The sequence below is a fragment of the Chanos chanos genome, chromosome 4 (assembly GCF_902362185.1).
Source record: "Chanos chanos chromosome 4, fChaCha1.1, whole genome shotgun sequence".
NCBI lineage: Eukaryota > Metazoa > Chordata > Actinopteri > Gonorynchiformes > Chanidae > Chanos > Chanos chanos.
The window spans coordinates 26,757,780-26,777,564 of record NC_044498.1 but is presented as its reverse complement, the minus strand read 5'-3'; the positions used below and the strand labels follow the sequence as shown (position 1 = coordinate 26,777,564).

The 19,785-nt window shown below is 43.9% G+C and overlaps 1 protein-coding gene across 1 annotated transcript; it reads left to right on the top strand.

The window, feature by feature from the left end:
- Positions 1-16,393: 16,393 nt before the first annotated feature.
- Positions 16,394-18,768, top strand: hey2 (hes-related family bHLH transcription factor with YRPW motif 2). The gene is made up of 5 exons (XM_030772810.1): positions 16,394-16,476; positions 16,898-16,976; positions 17,097-17,180; positions 17,467-17,548; positions 18,095-18,768. Exons 1-5 carry the CDS (start codon positions 16,394-16,396, stop codon positions 18,766-18,768), a joined length of 1,002 nt encoding a protein of 333 aa, XP_030628670.1.
- The last annotated feature ends 1,017 nt before the right edge of the window (positions 18,769-19,785 follow it).

Below are 19,785 nucleotides of genomic sequence, written 5' to 3'. Positions count from 1 at the left end.
AACACATGGGAAATCACACTTCCGATCTCTTCATAGCAGCAGGGTGAGCTAGTGTGTGTTTCTGCACCGGCTCGATGATGGAAGGAATACTAGTGTGATCAACACGTAATTACAATCAGCACTATCTCCCGCTCCTCTGCTGCTGGCCACGTTGATTGTGTTGTGTTGGATAAGGAGCCTTTTGGCCTATCAAAACAGCAACGGTCACGTCACCACGGAAACCACATCTCAGTCCATGGGGCTTCCTCCGACTACCTTTTCCCATTGTTAAATATTCAACAGGTGGCGACGACAGATGCTCGCCTGTGTATCAGCTGCAAACATGGCAGGCTAATTACCTCAACTAGACGTATTTACCAACTAGGCTCTGCATGCGGTTGATCAGGAATTTGTAGACAGTTTTATGATTTTTGTTGAAAACAAGTAACCTCTACAGAGGTCTAAGTTTTATATGTATGTGTGTGTGTGTGTGTGAGTGTACACACACACACACACACACATATATATGTGTGTGTGTGTGTGTGTGTGTGTGTGTGTGTGTATATATATATGTATGTATGTATGTAGTATATATATATATCCTGAGGCTTTTTAAAAAAAGAAAAAAAAATCCGGTGATTTTTTTTTTGTCATGGAGCCAGTTCTGTCTACTAATTGTTTAATGTTCTTTTTGACAGTTTTATAAATAACACATTTACAGTAACAGTAGGTGAAATGCCATGTGTGAAACCCCGGTAGTCAGTACGTCAGGGACCACTTGGTGGTTGTCATCTTGGAGAAAAAAGACTTTGTTGTTGCTGTGTTGTGTGGACCATCTCTGCCTGTGAAGGGGCAAAGCCTGTCTCTGCTTTGTGAGGATTCTGTGAGCCTCATATTGAACCAGTGTAAACTAAAACTGTGGGCTGGCAAACCCTCCAAATGTGCCACTTCTGAAATGAGTTTGCTCTTATATTATGTAGCGCTGAAGCAAGATGTCATAAGCCTCTGAATACATGTAAATCTTCTCTTTCATAGGAAGCATAATTACATTCCTTACACCACAGAATTCAGTCATTTGACCTGGTAACGCCCAGACTCTATTTCAATGTGCCACTGAAAACTCTCATTTCCTCTGTCTCATTCTCTTTTAGTAATCAAAATGAATTATGTCTTGGTTATGTCGGTCCTAAAATGCACTAAACAACAGTAAACAGTAATAAATATTCTGTTCATCCAGTGTTTTAATCTATGGAGATACCCATCATGACATCCTTTAAACTCTGCTCATTAATGGGCTTCTATGTTGTTTTTAATTAAGGGGATTTTTGGCACGTATTCATTTGTTTTTCAGGGTTTTCTTCTGTGGATATGGGTAATGATGCGGGACCAAAGTGAGTGGTCATTTTAACTAAAGAATAGAAGCAGAAAGCTGGTAAGTATTTTCAGTCACTGGTTTGCAAGAATCATCTCAAAGGCCCAAACAGTTTGTTGCAATTTGCATGGTGGTGGTCCTGCTTCATCTGAGACTTGCTTTCTGAAACTCTGCGTTAGGTACAAAGGCTTTTTCATTTGGGATCTAGCATACATTAAAAAGAGCACAATCAAAGCAATCTACGGGCAACAGTGGCCTGTGCCACACTCTCTTCATGTTCTGCACTCTTGTCTGGTGGACTTTCCCAGAAACTTGACCCTGGCACAAATGGAAACTGTACTGGGAATTAAACATGGGGGGGGGGGATCAGCTGATCCAGAGAGAGGGTACAACCTCCAGGTCTTTCCCACACCCCTTCCCTCTTCTCGGGAATGTGCTAGACCTCGGATTCTGCGCCCTGTGCCTCACCAATACCATCTCTGGAACGTGTGGGGTTACACGGCCACAATGCACAATCTAACAAAGGTCATGCTAATAAAGGACTGAGTCGTGTAAGAAGCCGGTTTGCTCTGCATAATTGTGTGCCACGTTGACTAGTTTGGCCCATTGTAGCCGAAAATGAACCATCCTCTCTTATTGGACGAGTGGGCCAGTGTTTTGTACGTGCTTGAAAAGACACTGATGTAGTCCATGAACTCAGATAATCGGGCTTTTTATCATTAAACGTGACCAAATTACACACTTCTGTCACGCACCCTCAGCAGCCATACACACACTCACGTTTACATGCCGGATTTAAATATGGAAATGAAAAGTAGCTTGCCAAAAGTCCCATTGCAATGGTAATTTCTAATGAATAATTCGGATTTCATTATAATAACAAATCACAGGCCTGTGCATACAGACCTCATCCAGGCCTGCATCACCAAAAAATAACAGTTCGCATTTTATTTTCTCAAGGCAAAATAACAGCCATGAAAATAATGCTTGTGTGAAAAAATAACAGCCATGAAAATAATGCACTACAGGCAGGGTCGCTTCCCAAACATGTTGAGAAAAAAAATGTATTTTCTCACCTGTTTCTCATGGCTTTGGCGGAGTCATAGAGAAAAAAATGTATATTCTCACCTGTTTCTCGTGACTTTGGCTGAGCTGTTAAGCCTCCTTTGCACAGTCATTTTGCTCTAACTGAAAGAGGAGGACTGAGATTTCTGAGGGTTGGTGAATCCTGCATACACAGTACTCAGCATATACCACCACAAACAAGGCTTTTCTGCTCTGGGTGATATTTGACACATACTCAAAAAACTGTAATACTTCTTTATTCCCAGTTTGCAAAGTCTAATTACTGTGGGCGATGGTGTACGCAATTCTTTTGAGACGCTGGTCACAGCAATACCTATGGGACCGGAGTGGTTGTTTTTCTCTCACCACACTCTGGCTGTATAAATAGATCTGAACAATAGCTTGAATGAGGGGCATTGTCTGTTCTGCAGACCACAGAAGTGTCACAAACCAGAGCGCAAGAATGGCAGCAGTATTTGCCAAAGACAGACATGTCTGCTTGAGGAAGACTCACTCTCGGCAGAAAACTGGAGACTGTGTTTGAGGCAGTTGACAGGCATTCTTTCTTTTTTAACAGTATTTTGTTTATTTGACTGTCTGATGCAAGGATGATTTGAATAAACCCCTGAACTTTTTGCTGTGACATTGGAAAGAGTCCCGTGATAAGTTGATAAATGTATCTCTGATCTTGAAATGGGAATTTCTGAAAACAAGACAGAAGACATCTGCACCTGATTTTCTGAACACTCCATAACTCTATCAGCTTTAATTATACACCAGATTCATGCATTTACAGACACATTAGCACACTTGTCAACCCATGGGAAGATGTTTGCCCACTTCACCATACAGAAGTGGGCAATAGGTGACACAGTTCAACAAAAGCAGATTGATCAGCCCCCGTCACTCCCTCATTTGACTCTGTCTGTAATCACTTTGTCTGGACCCTGCCCTAAATGTTGGCTCAGGGTAAAAGATCTTTCCTGCTGTTCTCAGAAACAAGGCAGTGGGTGTGGTGGAGAGCCAAGCAACCTGCTGTCTAATGTTTCCAATGGGCAGCATTCTCCTTAATACATTTAGTTCACATTCTATTCTGCATTAGTCATAGATTTATTTCTGAAGTGTCATGTAAGGATGGTGCCATCTCTCAACCAATTCCTGGTCTTATGGGCTGTGTTTTCCAGTAACGAGTGGAGATACAGGTCAGTCCAAGCTGATGCTATTAGAGAGTACACTGGCCCCAGGAGAAATCGTGTCTCACAGACTTTATTTAGACCCTAGAAAAATGTCTGCCCCCTCCCTGCCTGATACCACAGGCTTTCTCAGTATTCAGTATCCCTCAGTCTAATGTTTTATGGGGTGCTCAAAACGACAACACATGATTCTGGCCAACCCCTGTTTTGTGGAGAAGGCTGGAACACTTGGCAAGGTCCTTTATAGAGAGGGAAACAATAAAACAACAACTCAGAGGGTTCTTCGCCTCATTTCCATCACATCGAATTCATGCAATATGACCCAGCAAGGCACTACATGCTCTCATTTACGATAATTACCCGTGACGTAATGGCCACCGAACATATACACCGTTCACATTAACTTTGATTTTGATAAACTGTAACATAACACGATATTGAAAATAATCTGAAAAAGAAGACTGTAACAGAGCATGTGTTGTTGATTGTAAGCTTGATTGCGTTATGTTTTGGAAGCTCTATAGTGCAATTCAGTAGTCAGATAGTGGATATATGTTTGTCAAAGGAGAGATTGTAAATGTAGATTTATATACCTAAAACATTAGGCTATGAAAGAAAAAAAATCAAACTGACTTCACACAAACACTCAACAGTGTTTTTAAAAATAACCATAATGAGATACCCATACGCCCTTTGCTCGGAATGTGGTGAGAATCGTGCCGACATATCGAAAATCACCGGGGAAATACCAGGGAAATACGAAAAAAACATAATCTCCTTTAAGAGAGCGATGGTGAAATAACTGGAATACTAGAGTTAAGGGGCAATCACTGGTCGCTTTATCAATGATCAATTAGTAAACGGTTCAATAGTGGTCCCCATGTGCTTCCCGCTGGTTGTGCTGGCACAGCTGGCTTTCTCACAGACTCGCAGCGGCTGGCCCGAGCACATCTCATTACGGAGCTATGCGTAACACAAACAAACCCCGCGCTCCCAGAGTGTTTATCTCGTGGCACAGAGCGCAGTGTGCCCGTACATCAAAGACTGTGGGAACAGACGACGCGCGGCGCAGCAGCTGCACTCGGATCCTGTCCACACCCTTCCTGTTTGCCGCGGTCTACCTCGGGGCTATTATTTTCCCAACAGCTTCGATGATAAACCCCCTCCTTACCCTCGCAGCACCACCACGGCGGACACCGCTGCCACCTCCCCATTCCCGCGGGCACCCCTTCCTTCAGACCGCATAGCCGTCCTCTGCAGAGAGCGACGATCTCAGGCTATTAAATATTGTTCTTCCTACAAGGTGAAACGCTGCGGTCGACAAGACCACGATAATTCGAGAGATAATTATGCGTATATTTGTGAGGATTAATGGTAGAGTTGTGGTTAATAATTTGTTTTTAAAGTATAAGCGCCATCAAGTAGAAATTGAGCCAATCATCTGAACCCAGATTTTGTCTTTTTCATTTGAAATGTTATGTTTGAAATTCACACTTACAATCTTTTTGAACCAATATTTTTTAGAACAGGGTATTCAAGTACCCTACCATGACCTCTCAGAAAACAATGACTGGTGGAAAAAAAATCCAGGCCTGCTTGAATGAAAGAACACTGTGTTATGTGAGCATATTCACATTACTTCTCTTTAAATCCAAATGTTAGTAGTTTGTGTTCCCTTTTACATCAATATTCTTAGTTCAGTTCATATTAAATAGTTAATTTGAACACTGGTACTAATCTGTGGTATAAACCTGTGGTCTGGAGCACTGTTTGGTTAATTACATCCTGAAAACCAAATTTGAAAAGTTTCCCTCAGCAAGAAAGCTTCTCTCATTGTTTGGTGTCCAGAGAGAAGAGGATGGCAAGATGCAAGTTGCATAATTACTTATCCACACAGCACGCTGACAGTGTTCATTTAACCCTGGGACCAGACTCATACGTAAGCACTCTGAGTTAATATAACGACACCCCTTTGGCCAAGAGGATGGCATCACACATCATGAGAGCCTCTTTAAATCAGAGCAATTTTCTGCTAACGCTTCCACAACCATCTCACCACCCTTTCAAGTGGAACCACTCTCTTTGAAGTTTGAAATCAGTTCTCAGATGAGTTACTGAAACCCCAAGGTGCTTCCTCTGTCCGCTCCACAAACTCACATCCTCCAGCAGTTGTGACTCCTTGTCTGTCATGTGTGACAGAGAGGGCCAGGCTGTCTGTTGATGTAGTTGAGAAAGCCAGGCTGTCTGTTGATGTAACTGAGGCCCCAGATGTCTCCACGCCTTTGGGAGGAGATGTCCATGTGCATGTTGAGGTTATTGTGGACAACCACATCAAACTCCCTAGCCCTGCGGTTCAAAGCCCCACAGACACATCCGAATCCCAGGCCTGTGCACTCTGTCCCCCTCCCACACACACATCCTTATCCAACTAGCACCGGTGGTCACACTCAGACCACCACGTGAGGTCAGGGAACAGAGAGCCAGGTCACACAGGGCTCATGATGTACACAGCAAGGCCCAGGAAACCAGAACTACAAAAGACACAGTGTCTACGCCCCTCAGTGAGTTGTGTAAACCCACCGTCACAGAAAGCACATGAGTGTGTGTCAGGGCATCCAGACAAGTATTAACATAATGTCACTACAAGGTTTTGTTTCGTAAAACAGTGGAACCTAGGTATATGTTGTTCTTAATAGAATTTTCACTGTCTGTCTGTAAATAAATTGTTTAGCTGTGAAGAACTTACATTTTCATAGTACATCTCAAATAACTATGGTAATACAATTGACAATTAGCTGTCATTTACTCCATAAACCAAACACTTCTGACATCGTCAGCCTTTCTCACTCAGTTATTCCTCTCACTTGGCAGACAGGATGCCAGACCTGTCCAAGTGTAATCTATAGCTCTAAGCTGCTGGACTTCAGATGGCCGGGCAGGAAGCATCCAGGCATTTGAGCTAATAAAACACACATTTAACAGCTGATTTATGTTCCACAGAACTGCCTCAGAAATTAACTTAGTTCTGAGGGCAACAGCATTTCACTTCATAACCTCTTTCACAAAAAGAGTAAATCACTCTAACAGTGCTGTCTATTGCTTGGATTAGAGTTTTTGAAGAAAATATATGGCTTTTTCCCAAGTTTATCTGTTTATCTACTGTGTATGTATAGGGAAGCAGAGAGGTGTTGCTGCTTGTTTTGTATGTTGCACACCTGCAGGTTGTTAAATTGAAGCTGATATTTGAGATGAGATGAAAGTTGAGTCAGACATGTGGCATGGCATCTCAGTTCATGGCCTCTGATCCTGAAACATGAAGGTTCTGGCAGAGTAGACCAGCAGGAACATTGCTTCCTGCACCCTCTTTTATTCAGCCAGGTAATTTCCAACTCAAAAACACTTATTATCAGCTGTCTGTTTTCTGATCTGGATTAGTAGCTGAATTGTGGTGCATAGTGATGCTTGTCGTGTCTAGAAAATCATTCTGTTTGTGATATTTGACTTTGTTTTCTCAGATACATCTTTCAGTACTCACTAACCCTAAATAAACTGTCTATCCACTATTACTATTCTTTACGTTTTCAAACATTTCGCTTTTCTGCGTCTAGAGTTTTGATGTCTGAGTTCTGTGTGTATTGGAGAGGTGATGAGAGAGCTGCTTGGCTGCAGAGCCACAGGATGTTAAAAAAACGTCTGGATCAGGATGTGAACTGATGATAACATGGAAGCCTCCACTCTGGTCTGGTGTAAATAACCTGGGCTCTCACAGCCACCCCCTCATGACGTGAGAGCACAGGCCATCAGGAGGTGTTAAGGGTTTATTTCCCCTGCTTGCCCTGGCCATTCATCTCCCAGTGCCTGGGGGCAGCTGTAAACGCTGGGAACTCTGGGGTTTTCCTTAGCCAAACATGTAAAGATTGACATGGTATGCATATAGGCCTATGTCTCTATCTCATTTAGGTTACTTTTCCCTCCATCTTTACTGCAGTCATCTTGGGATGACTCCCATGATTTGAATTGCCCCACAGTGCAGTGTCTGTTAACACTGAGGAAAGGTTTTGGTTATGACATCACCAGTGTTGGCAGTGGAGAGAGATTGTGATTGTGACATCATTAGCGTTGACAATAAAGACAGACTTTGATTTATATGACAGATTATAACATCATCAGCTGTCAGGCCTGATACTGGTCTGGACCCTGCCACCATTTACACTGGCTTAATCCAGACTGTTCTGAGGCCTGTCCTTAGCCATGGAATCCTCACTGAGATCTAACCAAGAAAAAGTATGCCCTCTTTTCCAACCACTGCTCTGGGCATTTGCATTGTTGTGAATTGTTTCACATTGTGGGCAACAAAGGTCTTCAGCTCTGCGAAACTCTCCACAGCTGTGCAGTCAATAATGCTGGCTGAGTGTATTATTATGCTTCATAAAGTTCTGGGCTTTATCCTGTTGCCTGGTCAAACAATGAACTGCGTCTTCCACCTCATAGACTTTACTCACATGGTCAGAGCAGCTCAATGGTTCCATGAATCGTCAGTTTCCACATCCTCTTCATGAGGTCAGCACTGGCACACACACATAAACAGACCATAAACACACAAATCATTCTGATACGCAAAGCTCAGACTGTTTGTCCGGCATCATGACATAATATCTCAATAACCCTACAGGCTGACATGAATACACAGGTGTGGTCATTCATTTGGTGTAACTGATCTTAGCAGTACTTTTCTAATTGAACTGTATATGCTTAATGTTCCACTGGGAATTAACATAGCAGCACACTGTCTTCCTGAGAAACGATGTGTAAGCTGATGATGTCATCAGCGGGTGTACATGTTATGGTGATGTCATTTGAGACAGTCTTTGAGATTTCTGTGACAGAAAACATGAATATTTTACACAGAAATTCTTACATCGTGAAAACAGCCTTGTCAGCCATCTTCATCCGTCAGGTCTGAAGAAGATGTCATCTGCTGGGCTTTTGTCTTCATCCCCCCACGGGTGGTAACGTGTGGACCCGCTGAGGCTGGCGGTGAGACTGGGAGGGGTGAGGTATCTGGGAGCTGTCCTTTACACCTTTCCCTGCACACACTGCTCCCAGTGTTAATTCTCTCAGATTCCAACGCCTGATCCCAGCTATTCTGATGACAGGTATTTTCCAGGCCTGGACCACTGCAGTCACAGCCTGCACTAATGTGTGGAGTGTGTGAAGAGCCAGCCGACGTGTTTCTGAGTGACAAGGCCTGTGAATGCCTGACTCCGCTCAACCCCCTGTGATAAGAGAAACTGCCCCTGCTCCTGTCCAGATTAGACACACATCTGCATTTCATGGTGTGAAAGTTGTTTTTAAGGCAGAATGATAAAAATTTCAGCCCAATGCTAAACCAATCCTGTCTCCTGCTTCATCCATGACACAGCTTCTTCACTAATACCCCTCTGTCTGCTGCTCTGTCCAGCTCTCCAAACAACTCTCTCTGCATCAGACTCCAGTGTGTGATTAGGCCATGTTGTCTGGGAAGCCTCGACTGGAGAAGAGGAGCAGGAGGAGGTGTGTGGGGTTAAGTGAGCGCTGGTACTCTTCAGCTGTAGTCACTGATAAGCTCAGCTTCCAAAAAAACGATGAGAATTCAGCTGGGTTTTTCAGCCAGAGTGAGATCTCTCTCTGTGGTTATGCTGTCAAAAGCCAGTCTAACGGTGTTTGTGCAGACCGGCCCCTTATTCTGACAGCATTAATACTCCTATTGCAGAATCCTGGCCTCTAATGTTGTGTTCCCTTAAATGATCTCCCTAACAGAGATATCAGGCTACACCAAGCGTACCCACGGCAAACTGGTCTTTAAACATATTAGGTTTTAAACATAACAGAGCTGCTTACATCCAGGCCTGAGGACCCATTGTATATCATGTTTTCAGTGTGGGCCTGTTCTAACATTTAATTTCTTTAATTAATTAAGGGTGTTTTCATTTATGGACAGGTCTTATTTGTTATGCCACGGATGGATTAAACCAAAGAATTTCTGACTGCTGAGTCTCATGGCTTGGGTTTCAGGAACATTGAAACAGATTCAGCCCAAAACTTGTGTGTGTGACAGTTTTCTCATTCCAGGCTTTTGTGGGATTTAATTCATCACATTCACATTTCATTTGTGACCTCTTTTTAAATGTTATGTCAGTGCCATAACATTTGTTTGGAAGTTGGCTGCCAGAGGATTTGTCTTGAAGCATTTAAAGACGATAACGTTTTTGTAAATATCTGTCAAAAGCATGTGACATTAGCAGTTCCCATCACTCATCGCACCGTCTCGACATTCGTCAGCAGGAACGCACCCATTGTCATTGTACAGGCGTCCCGTGCGGTCAGAGAGTGCTCAGCGATAGGGGAACGACAGGGCACGCCCCTTGACAACAATACACGGTGTTGTTTATCAGTGGGCAGCGACGCGCCATATCATTGTTGTGACTCGGGGCAGTCTTGGCCTGATAGGTTCTGGCAGAGAGAGCTCCTTCCTGGATGCTGGACCAGCCTTGTGGCTCTTGAAGGGGGATGAGGCTAGAGTCAGCCCAAGGAGTGTTTGGGCCTGCAGAGGGAGAGTCCTGGAGAGGCCGTCTGGAGGCCAGGACAGATATGAGATACAGAGTTATCTTTCCGAAGGCTGCAGAGGGATTGTTGTGTAAAAGATGAGAGTATGTTGTACACAGAGCAGATGTGTACATGTTCCTTAAAGCAAGTCTGGTCATGTCCTCACAGTTTCTTTCTTTCTTTCTTTCTTTCTTTCTTTCTTTAATTATGATATCACATTTCGTTTCCGCCCATTGGATGATGTACTGCAAATACTGGGGCTGACTGTGTGTAGTGATCCAGACTGTTTGTGGTATTACTGATTTATGTATGCACCAGTCATTGTCAAGAGTGCATGAATATCAACACTGCAGATTCTTCCTCTCAGTGATTTTACCATCAGCCATAAAGCTGCAGACAGAAAGACCTCATCCACGAAATTGCACACTGGACTCTAGCTTGTGTCTTTATTTTATACACACAGGCCCAAGAAGGGAGATGGTCAGTTTAGTGGTATTTAATATTGTCTGGATGTTATGGACCTGCAGGTACAGCCACACTGAGACTAATGTGGAATCTGTACACCGACACGTTACAAGACCTTCTCCTCCCACAGTATTTTGTACCATTCTCATCACAGCACTGGAGAAAAGCCTGATTGGCCAGACCCCATGTGAAAGCGGATCTCTTTCCCAGATTGTGTGTGTCCTGCTGGCTGGGGCCGTGATTTCACAGTGGTCAGGGCTCTTAAACCATACCTGAGCACTTCCTCTCCCTTGGCTCATAATGGCTTTAACATATTTGGCCCCTGGAGCCTCTGAGAGCCAGCCGCCCATTCCAACGGACAGAGTCCCGGCTGGGAGTAGGAGCCCAGAGTGACTTGGTCAGGGCTACACTGTCTGTCTGTCCTCTTGACTTATTTGGTCTAAGACTGAGGAGTTTTGTCACACTCCATGATGAGGAGCATGAATGGATCCCCCCCTCAGGGGAAAGCCTTCAGCTGCATCTGCCAAGACTGTTCAGGTCCAACCACATCCATGTTCAGCTCTATTATTCCTGGCACTACATAAACATGCTAGTTTTAGATTACAGTCCATACCGAGATACAGTCATCTTATACCCTACAGCTAAGTGACAGAAAGACAGACAAACTAAATGATTAAACTGAGAATGTGTGACATTCAGTCAACATTGTAATTATAACACACAATGATATTCCTGGCCTTTTGGTCCTGAAGGATGTACCTGTGAGTGTGGAATTGGAAGGAAAGAATGGAAAGGAAAGTTTATGAAGGAAAGTATATATAATTGGAGGGTGCTATGAAGCATTACACAATGAATACGTAACAATGGAGGTAACAATGTGTGGACAATGGGTGCTACTTGCAGACAAGGGGCCGGGAATGGGGGGGCACGGGGGGGGTCTCTGCTTCCGTAAGGCTCATGTATCCTGACAGGAGGCTCAGATCTTAGCACAGGAAGTGAAAAGAGGTACCTGTGTGTTGTTATTGTCATATTTTTTTGTGTTGAATGGTGTCTCTCTTAGGAAATCTACCATGTGGGTATAGCCATGAACACAGGTTCCCTCACACCTCATGTCTTATTTCACTCAGACTTGTATTTCAGCCTTGGCACAGCTCTGACATGTGCTGCGTGGTGAAACAAGTCGACAAACGGTGTGATTTTACTGGCTGCCGGAGTTGGTCTTTACTCTTCAGGAGCTCTGTATGCGAGGTCTGGACAAGGCACAGTAGAAAACACTGACAGAAATACTGCATTGATCCTGAGAATGGCAGGAAGGGCCCTATTATTCTAGCCCATTCTGTCTGCCATTGGCCCATACTACGCCTGGAGCCTGTCTGCCATGCATTCGCTTCCCAGGATATCCGACTCACGGCCGGCGCTTCGACTGAAAGCCAAATATTTCACTCCTGAGACGAGCGTGGTTTCCTGATATAGGATACACTTGCTTGTCTCTGGGTGACCTTAAACACTAATAAAAAGCCTATAATCCAAGTCAGGAGCTGAGGGAGGTGGAGATTGTTGGCCCAGAGGCATTGTCGCTGTGTGGCCTCCCTCTCCCGCTCACAGGAAGAACAAACAGGGGATCCGTTTGTCTCTGACAGATTGGACAACAATAAGGAAAAACCGGGATTGTTTGTTCAAGTGAAAAATTGTTGTTTCAGTTTTCCTGGTGAGAAGAAATTCCTTCACATGATCACACTGAAAATACCAAAGAAGGAAACTATCAATTTTGACTCTTCCCTGCTTAATAACATATGCTGAGATGATGTGTGTTACAACCATTAGCGACAAGATCATTATGTGTTCAGCAAGATCATTTTGCTTCATTCCATGACAGCTAATCCAGTTCACTGTTAGTCATCTTTATCAGAGTTCATTTACATTAAACCAATGCACTTATGAAGGTTATACTGCAACTCAACCTGCAAATGACTGCATGGCTCATAATGTTAAACTGGTGAAAGCACATTCATGACGAAGTCCACACAGAGGAACCCCTGGCAGCACTGGCATGAAGCAGTTAACTAGCTTTGAGAAAGGCATGAAGCAGTTAACTGCGTTTGGCATAAAAGGCATGAAAAAGTTAACTGGGTTTGGGAAAGGCATGAAAAAGTTAACTGCGTTTGGGAAAGGCATGAAAAAGTTAACTGTGTTTGGGAAAGGCATGAAGCAGTTAACTGGGTTTGGGAAAGGCATGAAGCAGTTAACTGCGTTTGGGGAAGGCAGCTTGTGAGTGACTAAAGGCAGCCTTGTGTGCCGAAGAGGGCTGGAGATTGTGGCTGTTGTTTTCATTGTGTGCTTGGGACTCGGGGAGGGTAAGAACAATAATGCATGTAATGCTGACTTTGGAACGGGTCCACCCAGCATTTCCCAGGCCAGTCAGCCTTGGGAACCTCTGATAGCATGGCACACCAGGGCTGGGCCCCAGCATTCGCCTGGCGCAGGGGCTGGGTCCACCACCCGCCCGCCAACCCCTGCACCCAACAAATATATTTGGGATGAGAAGGACCTTCCTCCTGCCTGGGAATTGCACACATACACACACACACACACACACACACACTCTCTCACACAAACACTCTCTCTCTCACACACACACACACACACACACACACACACACACACACACACACACACACATAAATATACACAAACACAGAATATCCCTCATGAATGCTCCCAAGGCAGGACACACTGTTTCTTTAATTCTCAGGAGTAACCCTGGTTAGTCCACAGATCTAAGCGCTGTATGTGCAGTGAGAGTCAGCATCTGTGACCGTCATGCTCCTGTTGTGTAGTCCCTCCCTGAGCTCATATCACCAGCTCATGTTTTCACTCAGCCAAGGATGGAACAGAGAAACAGACTGATAACACAGGAGGCACTGGACGTTTTCATTCCTTCTCACCAATTACCACAAAAATATCACAGTTCTGGGCTGAGGAGAACAGCCTGTCATGAGCGCCCTCTGAGACAGGCTCTCTGTTTGATAAAGTTATCCAATGAACTTCAACCTTTATCATCACTCAGTCACTCTCATCCACAGCAGACTGTGTTGCCATGACGACTGGAGCTATTGGATTTCAGATGATGACATTATGAAAATGTTCAGCATTGTCCTGCCCAGAATGCATGGATGAATAGGAGAGGAGAGTTCAGAGCTGATGCGAGAGGTCCTGGGTGGGTATGTGCATCAGCGTACATAAACAGGGGAAAGTCCCCGCCTGTGAGGCCAGGCCAGGCGCTTTAACGGTTGGCTGTGTGGTGTGGGCCTCACCTGGGGGAGCTGCAGCAGGGCAGTGGAGCATGAGAGAGTGCTGACAGGTCGTCTCCAGCTATCTGCTCAAAGCAGAGGTAAGCAGAGCACTGATGGAGAGCACTGGCAGCACACGGCAGACGGGGTGACAAAAGAGCCAGCAGACAACAGCAGGAAGCCCCAAACCCTGACCTTAAATATGTCAAAAAAAAAAAGAAGAAAAAAAATGTAGGAGAACATTTTTAAGACAGTGGATTTTAGAATAGTGGTTCATTCTCAAACCTGTGAGCACAGTTGTATATTTGTTTGTTTGTTTTTTTTTAATCACTTCAGTTTCTCTTGTGGGGGCCGGTACTTCTATATCAAAATTTGTCTCTCTTGTTCAACAGTTTTCAATTCCCGCTTAATTTCTTGACCTGTAGCAACAGTCTAGCACATTCTCAGGAAGAAAAAAAAAAGTCCCACAAAACTCTGAGTCACACTCTTCAAAAAAATTAACGTGTGAAAGGTCAAAAGTTGCCCTCATGCATAATGGTGACTGGACACTTGTAAGGTTTTATATCATGTTAGTTCAATTGGGCATACAACAAACAAACAATGTGAAGAATAGGGATGAGGGCAGTGACCGTGGTGGTGGTGGGGGGTGAGGGGGGGTGAGGGGGGGTGCTGCTGCCTGGCCTGCAGTGAGCCGCCTGTGGCAGCCGCTCAGCGGGCCCTCCCTGCATTCCCCGCTGAATCTCACAGGGTGATAGGGTTTCAGCACTGTATACTGGAGCTGTGGGAACAAGCCATCACCCTGGCAGGCTGCCTGGGAGACCAGTGCTACACTCCACCAGGGAGAGAGCACATGACAAGGGGGGGTTTGTGCACCCAAACAATGCGCTGTCTTCACTCCTTAACCCAGGGAAGTTTGCTACATCTGGAGCCTCCAATTGGCAGTGTGTGTGTGTGTGTGTGTGTGTGTGTGTGTGTGTGTGTGCGCGCATGCACGTGTGTGTATGTGTGTGAGTGTGTGTGTGTGTGTGTGCATGTGTGTGTGTGCGTGTGCGTTTGTGTTTGTGTGTATGTTTCTGTAATGCTGAAAAGATTTTTAGAAATGAGAATATGTTTTCACATAATTCACATACCTGCAATAAATCATCTGGGTTTTTGTTGAAGTTGTTGTTGTTTTGGGGTTTTTTTGGCTCTGGTTTTGTTGTTGTTGTTGTTGTTGCTGTTGCTGTTGTTTTGCAATGTAGTTTAAATTTTTGTTTTTATTTGCAATGTAAGAAAATTTCATTTACATTACTGGAATTTCAGGGAAAATTTTTAATAGCAACCAGCCAATTTATGAATTTACATTCAACTACTTTAACTCCTCATGTCTGAGCTGAGGGTTTGAGTGAGTGGGGGCCGTGGCGGGTGGGGAGTGGGGGGGTGGACTGGATTTGTATGGTTACTTAGTGCTGTGAGCAAATCTTTTTTGTTCATCAAGCTTGTGAATAGCAAGTATTTTCATGTCTGTGTTAAATTCTTTTTTATTCAGACTCAATGCAGCAGAAAAAGAATTGCAGTCATACTGTAATTTGTGTTGCTTCCATTTTTGTCATCATTCTTGGCACCCTCTGACATGTTGTCAGTTCCCAGATGAACTGTCTTAGGTTAGGGAACCTCTGTTTGGTATGCCAAATGTCTTGAGACAGGAGCATCATCAAATAAAGAAGAAGAAGAAGAAGAAGAAAAGATAGATGTCTTGAAACTGAAATCAGATATGAGGCTGATTGCTCTATGAAATACAATGATTTGCTTTCTAGCTCAGCCTTGTTCAGAAGTTATCACGAAGGCACTCTAAAATGAAAAACAACAGATGCAAAATGAAAATTGCATTGTTCAAACAATTAAATATTACAGTAATTCTGCTATTTTTATGATTAGCCATCAAAACAGTAACAGTTCCTGTTTCCTGTTCCTGTTTCGTTGTCTATGGCTTTACAGTGTATGCCGTGTTTAGAAAATGAAATGACACTAAATATGAAACTCCTTTTTTGCCAAGTCATCATTGATCTAAATAAACTCAGCTTTACTAGAGTATTTTCGCGCCTTTATCCTTTTCTCTACACTTTTAGTTGAATCGTGTCCCGCTTTCTTGTGAAGTGTTTCTCACGCTTCTCGAGGCCCCGGGTGTTTAGAGCGAGCGCTACAACCGGGCAGAGTCAATTATCTAGGGACCTTAGAAAGCGCTTCAGCTGAAGCTTGAGACTTGCATTGGAAGGCTCTGGGCGTGGTTTTTCTGCTGTGGGTGTTCCCAAGCAGGACGTGGGCGTCAACGCTCCCTCGCATCTGCGACTGAGGCTCCAACGGTTCGTGGGAAAGAACTTTAGAGGGATTTGTAAAGTCACCAGCGAGAGCTACCTGTACGCACACGCTCTCCCGCTGACACGTTGCGAAAAATAACTATCAAAATGAAGAGGCCTTGTGAGGACAGTACATCTGACAGCGACATGGATGAAACTATTGACGTGGGCAGCGAGAATAATTATTCAGGGTAAGCAAGTAATATGAACCCGTGTTTCTTATCTGTTCAGACATCACACCGTGCTCACGCCTCCTCTTAATTTGATTCACTTAATGGTAAAGTTTACAAACAGTTGCGTGGATGAGTTATATTATTGCAAACAATGGGTAACAAGAAAAGAACTGTTTACATTTTTATTGTTTGCTTTAGATTCTTATGAAAATTATTCATTGAGTGTCTTATTAGTTCTCATTTCATTTATACTTGTACTGTGATGGGATGTCGGGGCCGTGGTCAGTACACCTAATGCCCAAAGAGATGCTTAAGATTAAAAATAAAGTTCACCGTAAATGATAGCGATACGTATGTTAATTTTATGCACCTTACATTTACTCGTTTTGATCGGGCGATAACTTCTCACAAAATCAATTCCTATCTCTCTCGCCCTCAGGCAAAGCGGCGGGTCATTTGTAAGATGCGGCTCCCCCACGACAACCTCCCAGGTCATGGCTAGGAAAAAGCGAAGAGGGGTAATCTTAATTAACAGAATTTTAATTAGTAGATTCTTGACATAGATGTCGATAATTAAACAGCTTCTTCCTAATATATATTGACAAAATTAATTAACATTGTGGCAAAATCTATTCCAGATCATTGAAAAGAGACGAAGAGATCGGATTAATAATAGTTTATCAGAGTTGCGTCGCTTGGTTCCAACTGCTTTCGAAAAGCAGGTGAGTTAACACAAATTCCCTCTTTTATGTGCAAATAAAGCCTATAATATATCCTTTGTATCGGTCACTCACGACTTACATTCACAATTACTGCTGCTACTGTATATGGTATTATTGTTTCTACAGAACTCTAGTCAGTAAGTAAAATTATATAAATGAATTATGGCAGAAGAAATTATCTGATTTTTTATGCCGTAGGGTAATTAGGAAAATAGGTTTCATAGGTAAAATACTTCACTGGAAACACAATGGGAGCTTTATTTAAACCTCAGATACATTCACACAGGGATCAGCCAAACTCGAGAAAGCAGAAATATTGCAGATGACAGTGGATCACCTAAAGATGCTACAAGCCACAGGCGGAAAAGGTAAGGAGTTAATTGGTCTCTCCTTTTTCCCTCTGCCTTCTTCTGTGAAATGTGAGCAGGCAACCTCTTTTGACAAGATCAATGCGAACGGCAGGACTGAACTCGTGGGAAAACGGTGGCAGGACAAAAGGATCACTTGACCCCTGGATTGTGTTTGCTTTCATAAATCCATAGGAGGGTAGTGCACTGCATTCACAGGCAGCCCTGTTGGGGGTTTTGTTTGGGCTTTTGCAGTGAGCATAAAAACTTGTGCGCTGGGGAGACAAAACAAACACACAAACAGGCCAGCACAGTCCTAGTGTGCTTAGGTTAGGCAGCGTAGCCCAGTGGGGACACCCCTGGTCAGTGCAGTCGACTGCCTGTCTTTCCTATGATTCATTATGAATAACACCAGCTGCCAGATCCATTAATGGTTCTAATAGAAGAGCTGTGTTTATCAACCTGCTTGATATATGTGTTTTAACAGATTATTTTCATAATCTCTCTCTCTCTCTCTCTCTATCTGTCTCCTTTCCTACCCCTCAATGCCCCACCCTGGTTCTGTAGGGTACTTTGATGCCCATTCATTGGCCATGGATTTCATGAGCATTGGTTTTCGGGAGTGTCTGACCGAGGTGGCTCGCTACCTGAGTTCAGTGGAAGGGTTGGACTCTAGTGACCCACTGCGTCTCCGCCTGGTGTCTCACCTGAGTAACTGTGCCTCACAGAGAGAGGCAGCAGCCATGACCTCCACCATGGCCCACCACCCACAAGCCCTCCACCCGCACCACTGGGCCACGCTCCACCCCCTCTCTGCCGCATTCCTGCAGCAGAGCACACTGACCTCTTCCTCAGAGAGCACCTCCAGCAGGCTGTCAGAGGCACCGCAGCGGGGTTCTGCACTTCTCAGCACTTCGTTCTCGCATTCTGACTCTGCTTTGAGAGCCCCCTCTACAGGCAGTGTAGCACCCTGCGTACCACCGCTCTCCACGTCTCTTTTGTCGCTATCGGCTACCGTACACGCTGCTGCTGCCGCCGCTGCCGCCCAAACCTTTCCTCTCTCCTTCCCTGGAGGATTCCCCATTTTCTCCCCCAGCATCACAGCATCGTCGGTGGCCTCAGCGGCGGTCAGCCCTTCCTTATCCACGACCACACCCACGCCCCAGCAGACCAGCAGCCAGAGCAGCAGCAGCAGCAGCAAACCGTACCGACCGTGGGGAACGGAAGTGGGAGCTTTTTAAACCTTTCACCTTTTCACAGCGTCTCAGTGTGACAGGAGGTGGTCCTCACTTTGTGACAAAAGGAATGAAATAAATTGTTGTACTGGATTAAAAAGACAGATTTCTTCCGCGGTTGGTTTGATCTCTTACCTACGTGTTTGCAAGATCAAAGCACAGGGGCCCTGGGAGCGTAAAAAGTGTGGATTTGTTCTCTCACACTTTGTGCCAGTTGGACATCTTAAAGGATGAACATTTGATGTTTTCATTTGAGAAAATCTAACAGAAAAGTACTTATAAAAGCCTTTTTTGGCCCATCCATTTTCTTTTTTATTGTGTTCCCTCTTACGTTTTTTGGTCCATTTTTTGCTCTGATAAATGAAACAGTGTGTGTTTTTCTGTTTTGTTTTAACCTCATTTGAATGGGCTTAGCTGTTTGACAGTGGCCACAGAATGATCCCTGAAGGTCAAGCTTTGGTTCAGAGATCTAACTTCAGAGGCCAGTGTATCACATGTTTTTCTATGAGCATACATACCATTTTTCTGTCTTATTGGTAGAATAAACCCTAACAGGACAATCCAAAGGTTTTACAGATAATCAGTCCAGCATAGTTTGAATCAGTGGGGTTTGTTTTAATCAGAGAACTGATTAATCAGACTGTAAATATGTATATGTGATGTAGACTTTATATTGAAGAGAGACATATATTGGTGCACTTCAGTCACTGCTGGTGTTGGAGGGACTGGATCTCTTCCAATTAAAATAAGAAAATAAGAAAAATAATACACAGGACTCACACATTTGCAGAAAACAATTATTACCACTCATAGTATATTTTAGTTAAAAATTAAACAACTGTAAGAATATTGGCTTTTTTAATGTTCTGCTCTGTTCTGTAAGAAATAACTGTTTTTCTATGCAAAGAAAAAACTTCAGATGTCACTGATTAAATAAGTTTGATTAATTGATTTTTGTTCTGAAAATGTTGTCACATTATCATTGTCCTTCTTCTTTTTTTTATGAGAACATATCATTGATAC

What these genes read in the sequence shown, in the direction of transcription:
- hey2 (XM_030772810.1), top strand. Translation starts at nt 16,394, where the DNA reads ATGAAGAGGCCTTGTGAGGACAGTACATCTGACAGCGACATGGATGAA. An exon ending in AGCGAGAATAATTATTCAGG is followed by an intron (nt 16,477 to 16,897) that starts GTAAGCAAGTAA and finishes TCTCGCCCTCAG; the next exon opens with GCAAAGCGGCGGGTCATTTG. An exon ending in ACAAGCCACAGGCGGAAAAG is followed by an intron (nt 17,549 to 18,094) that starts GTAAGGAGTTAA and finishes CTGGTTCTGTAG; the next exon opens with GGTACTTTGATGCCCATTCA.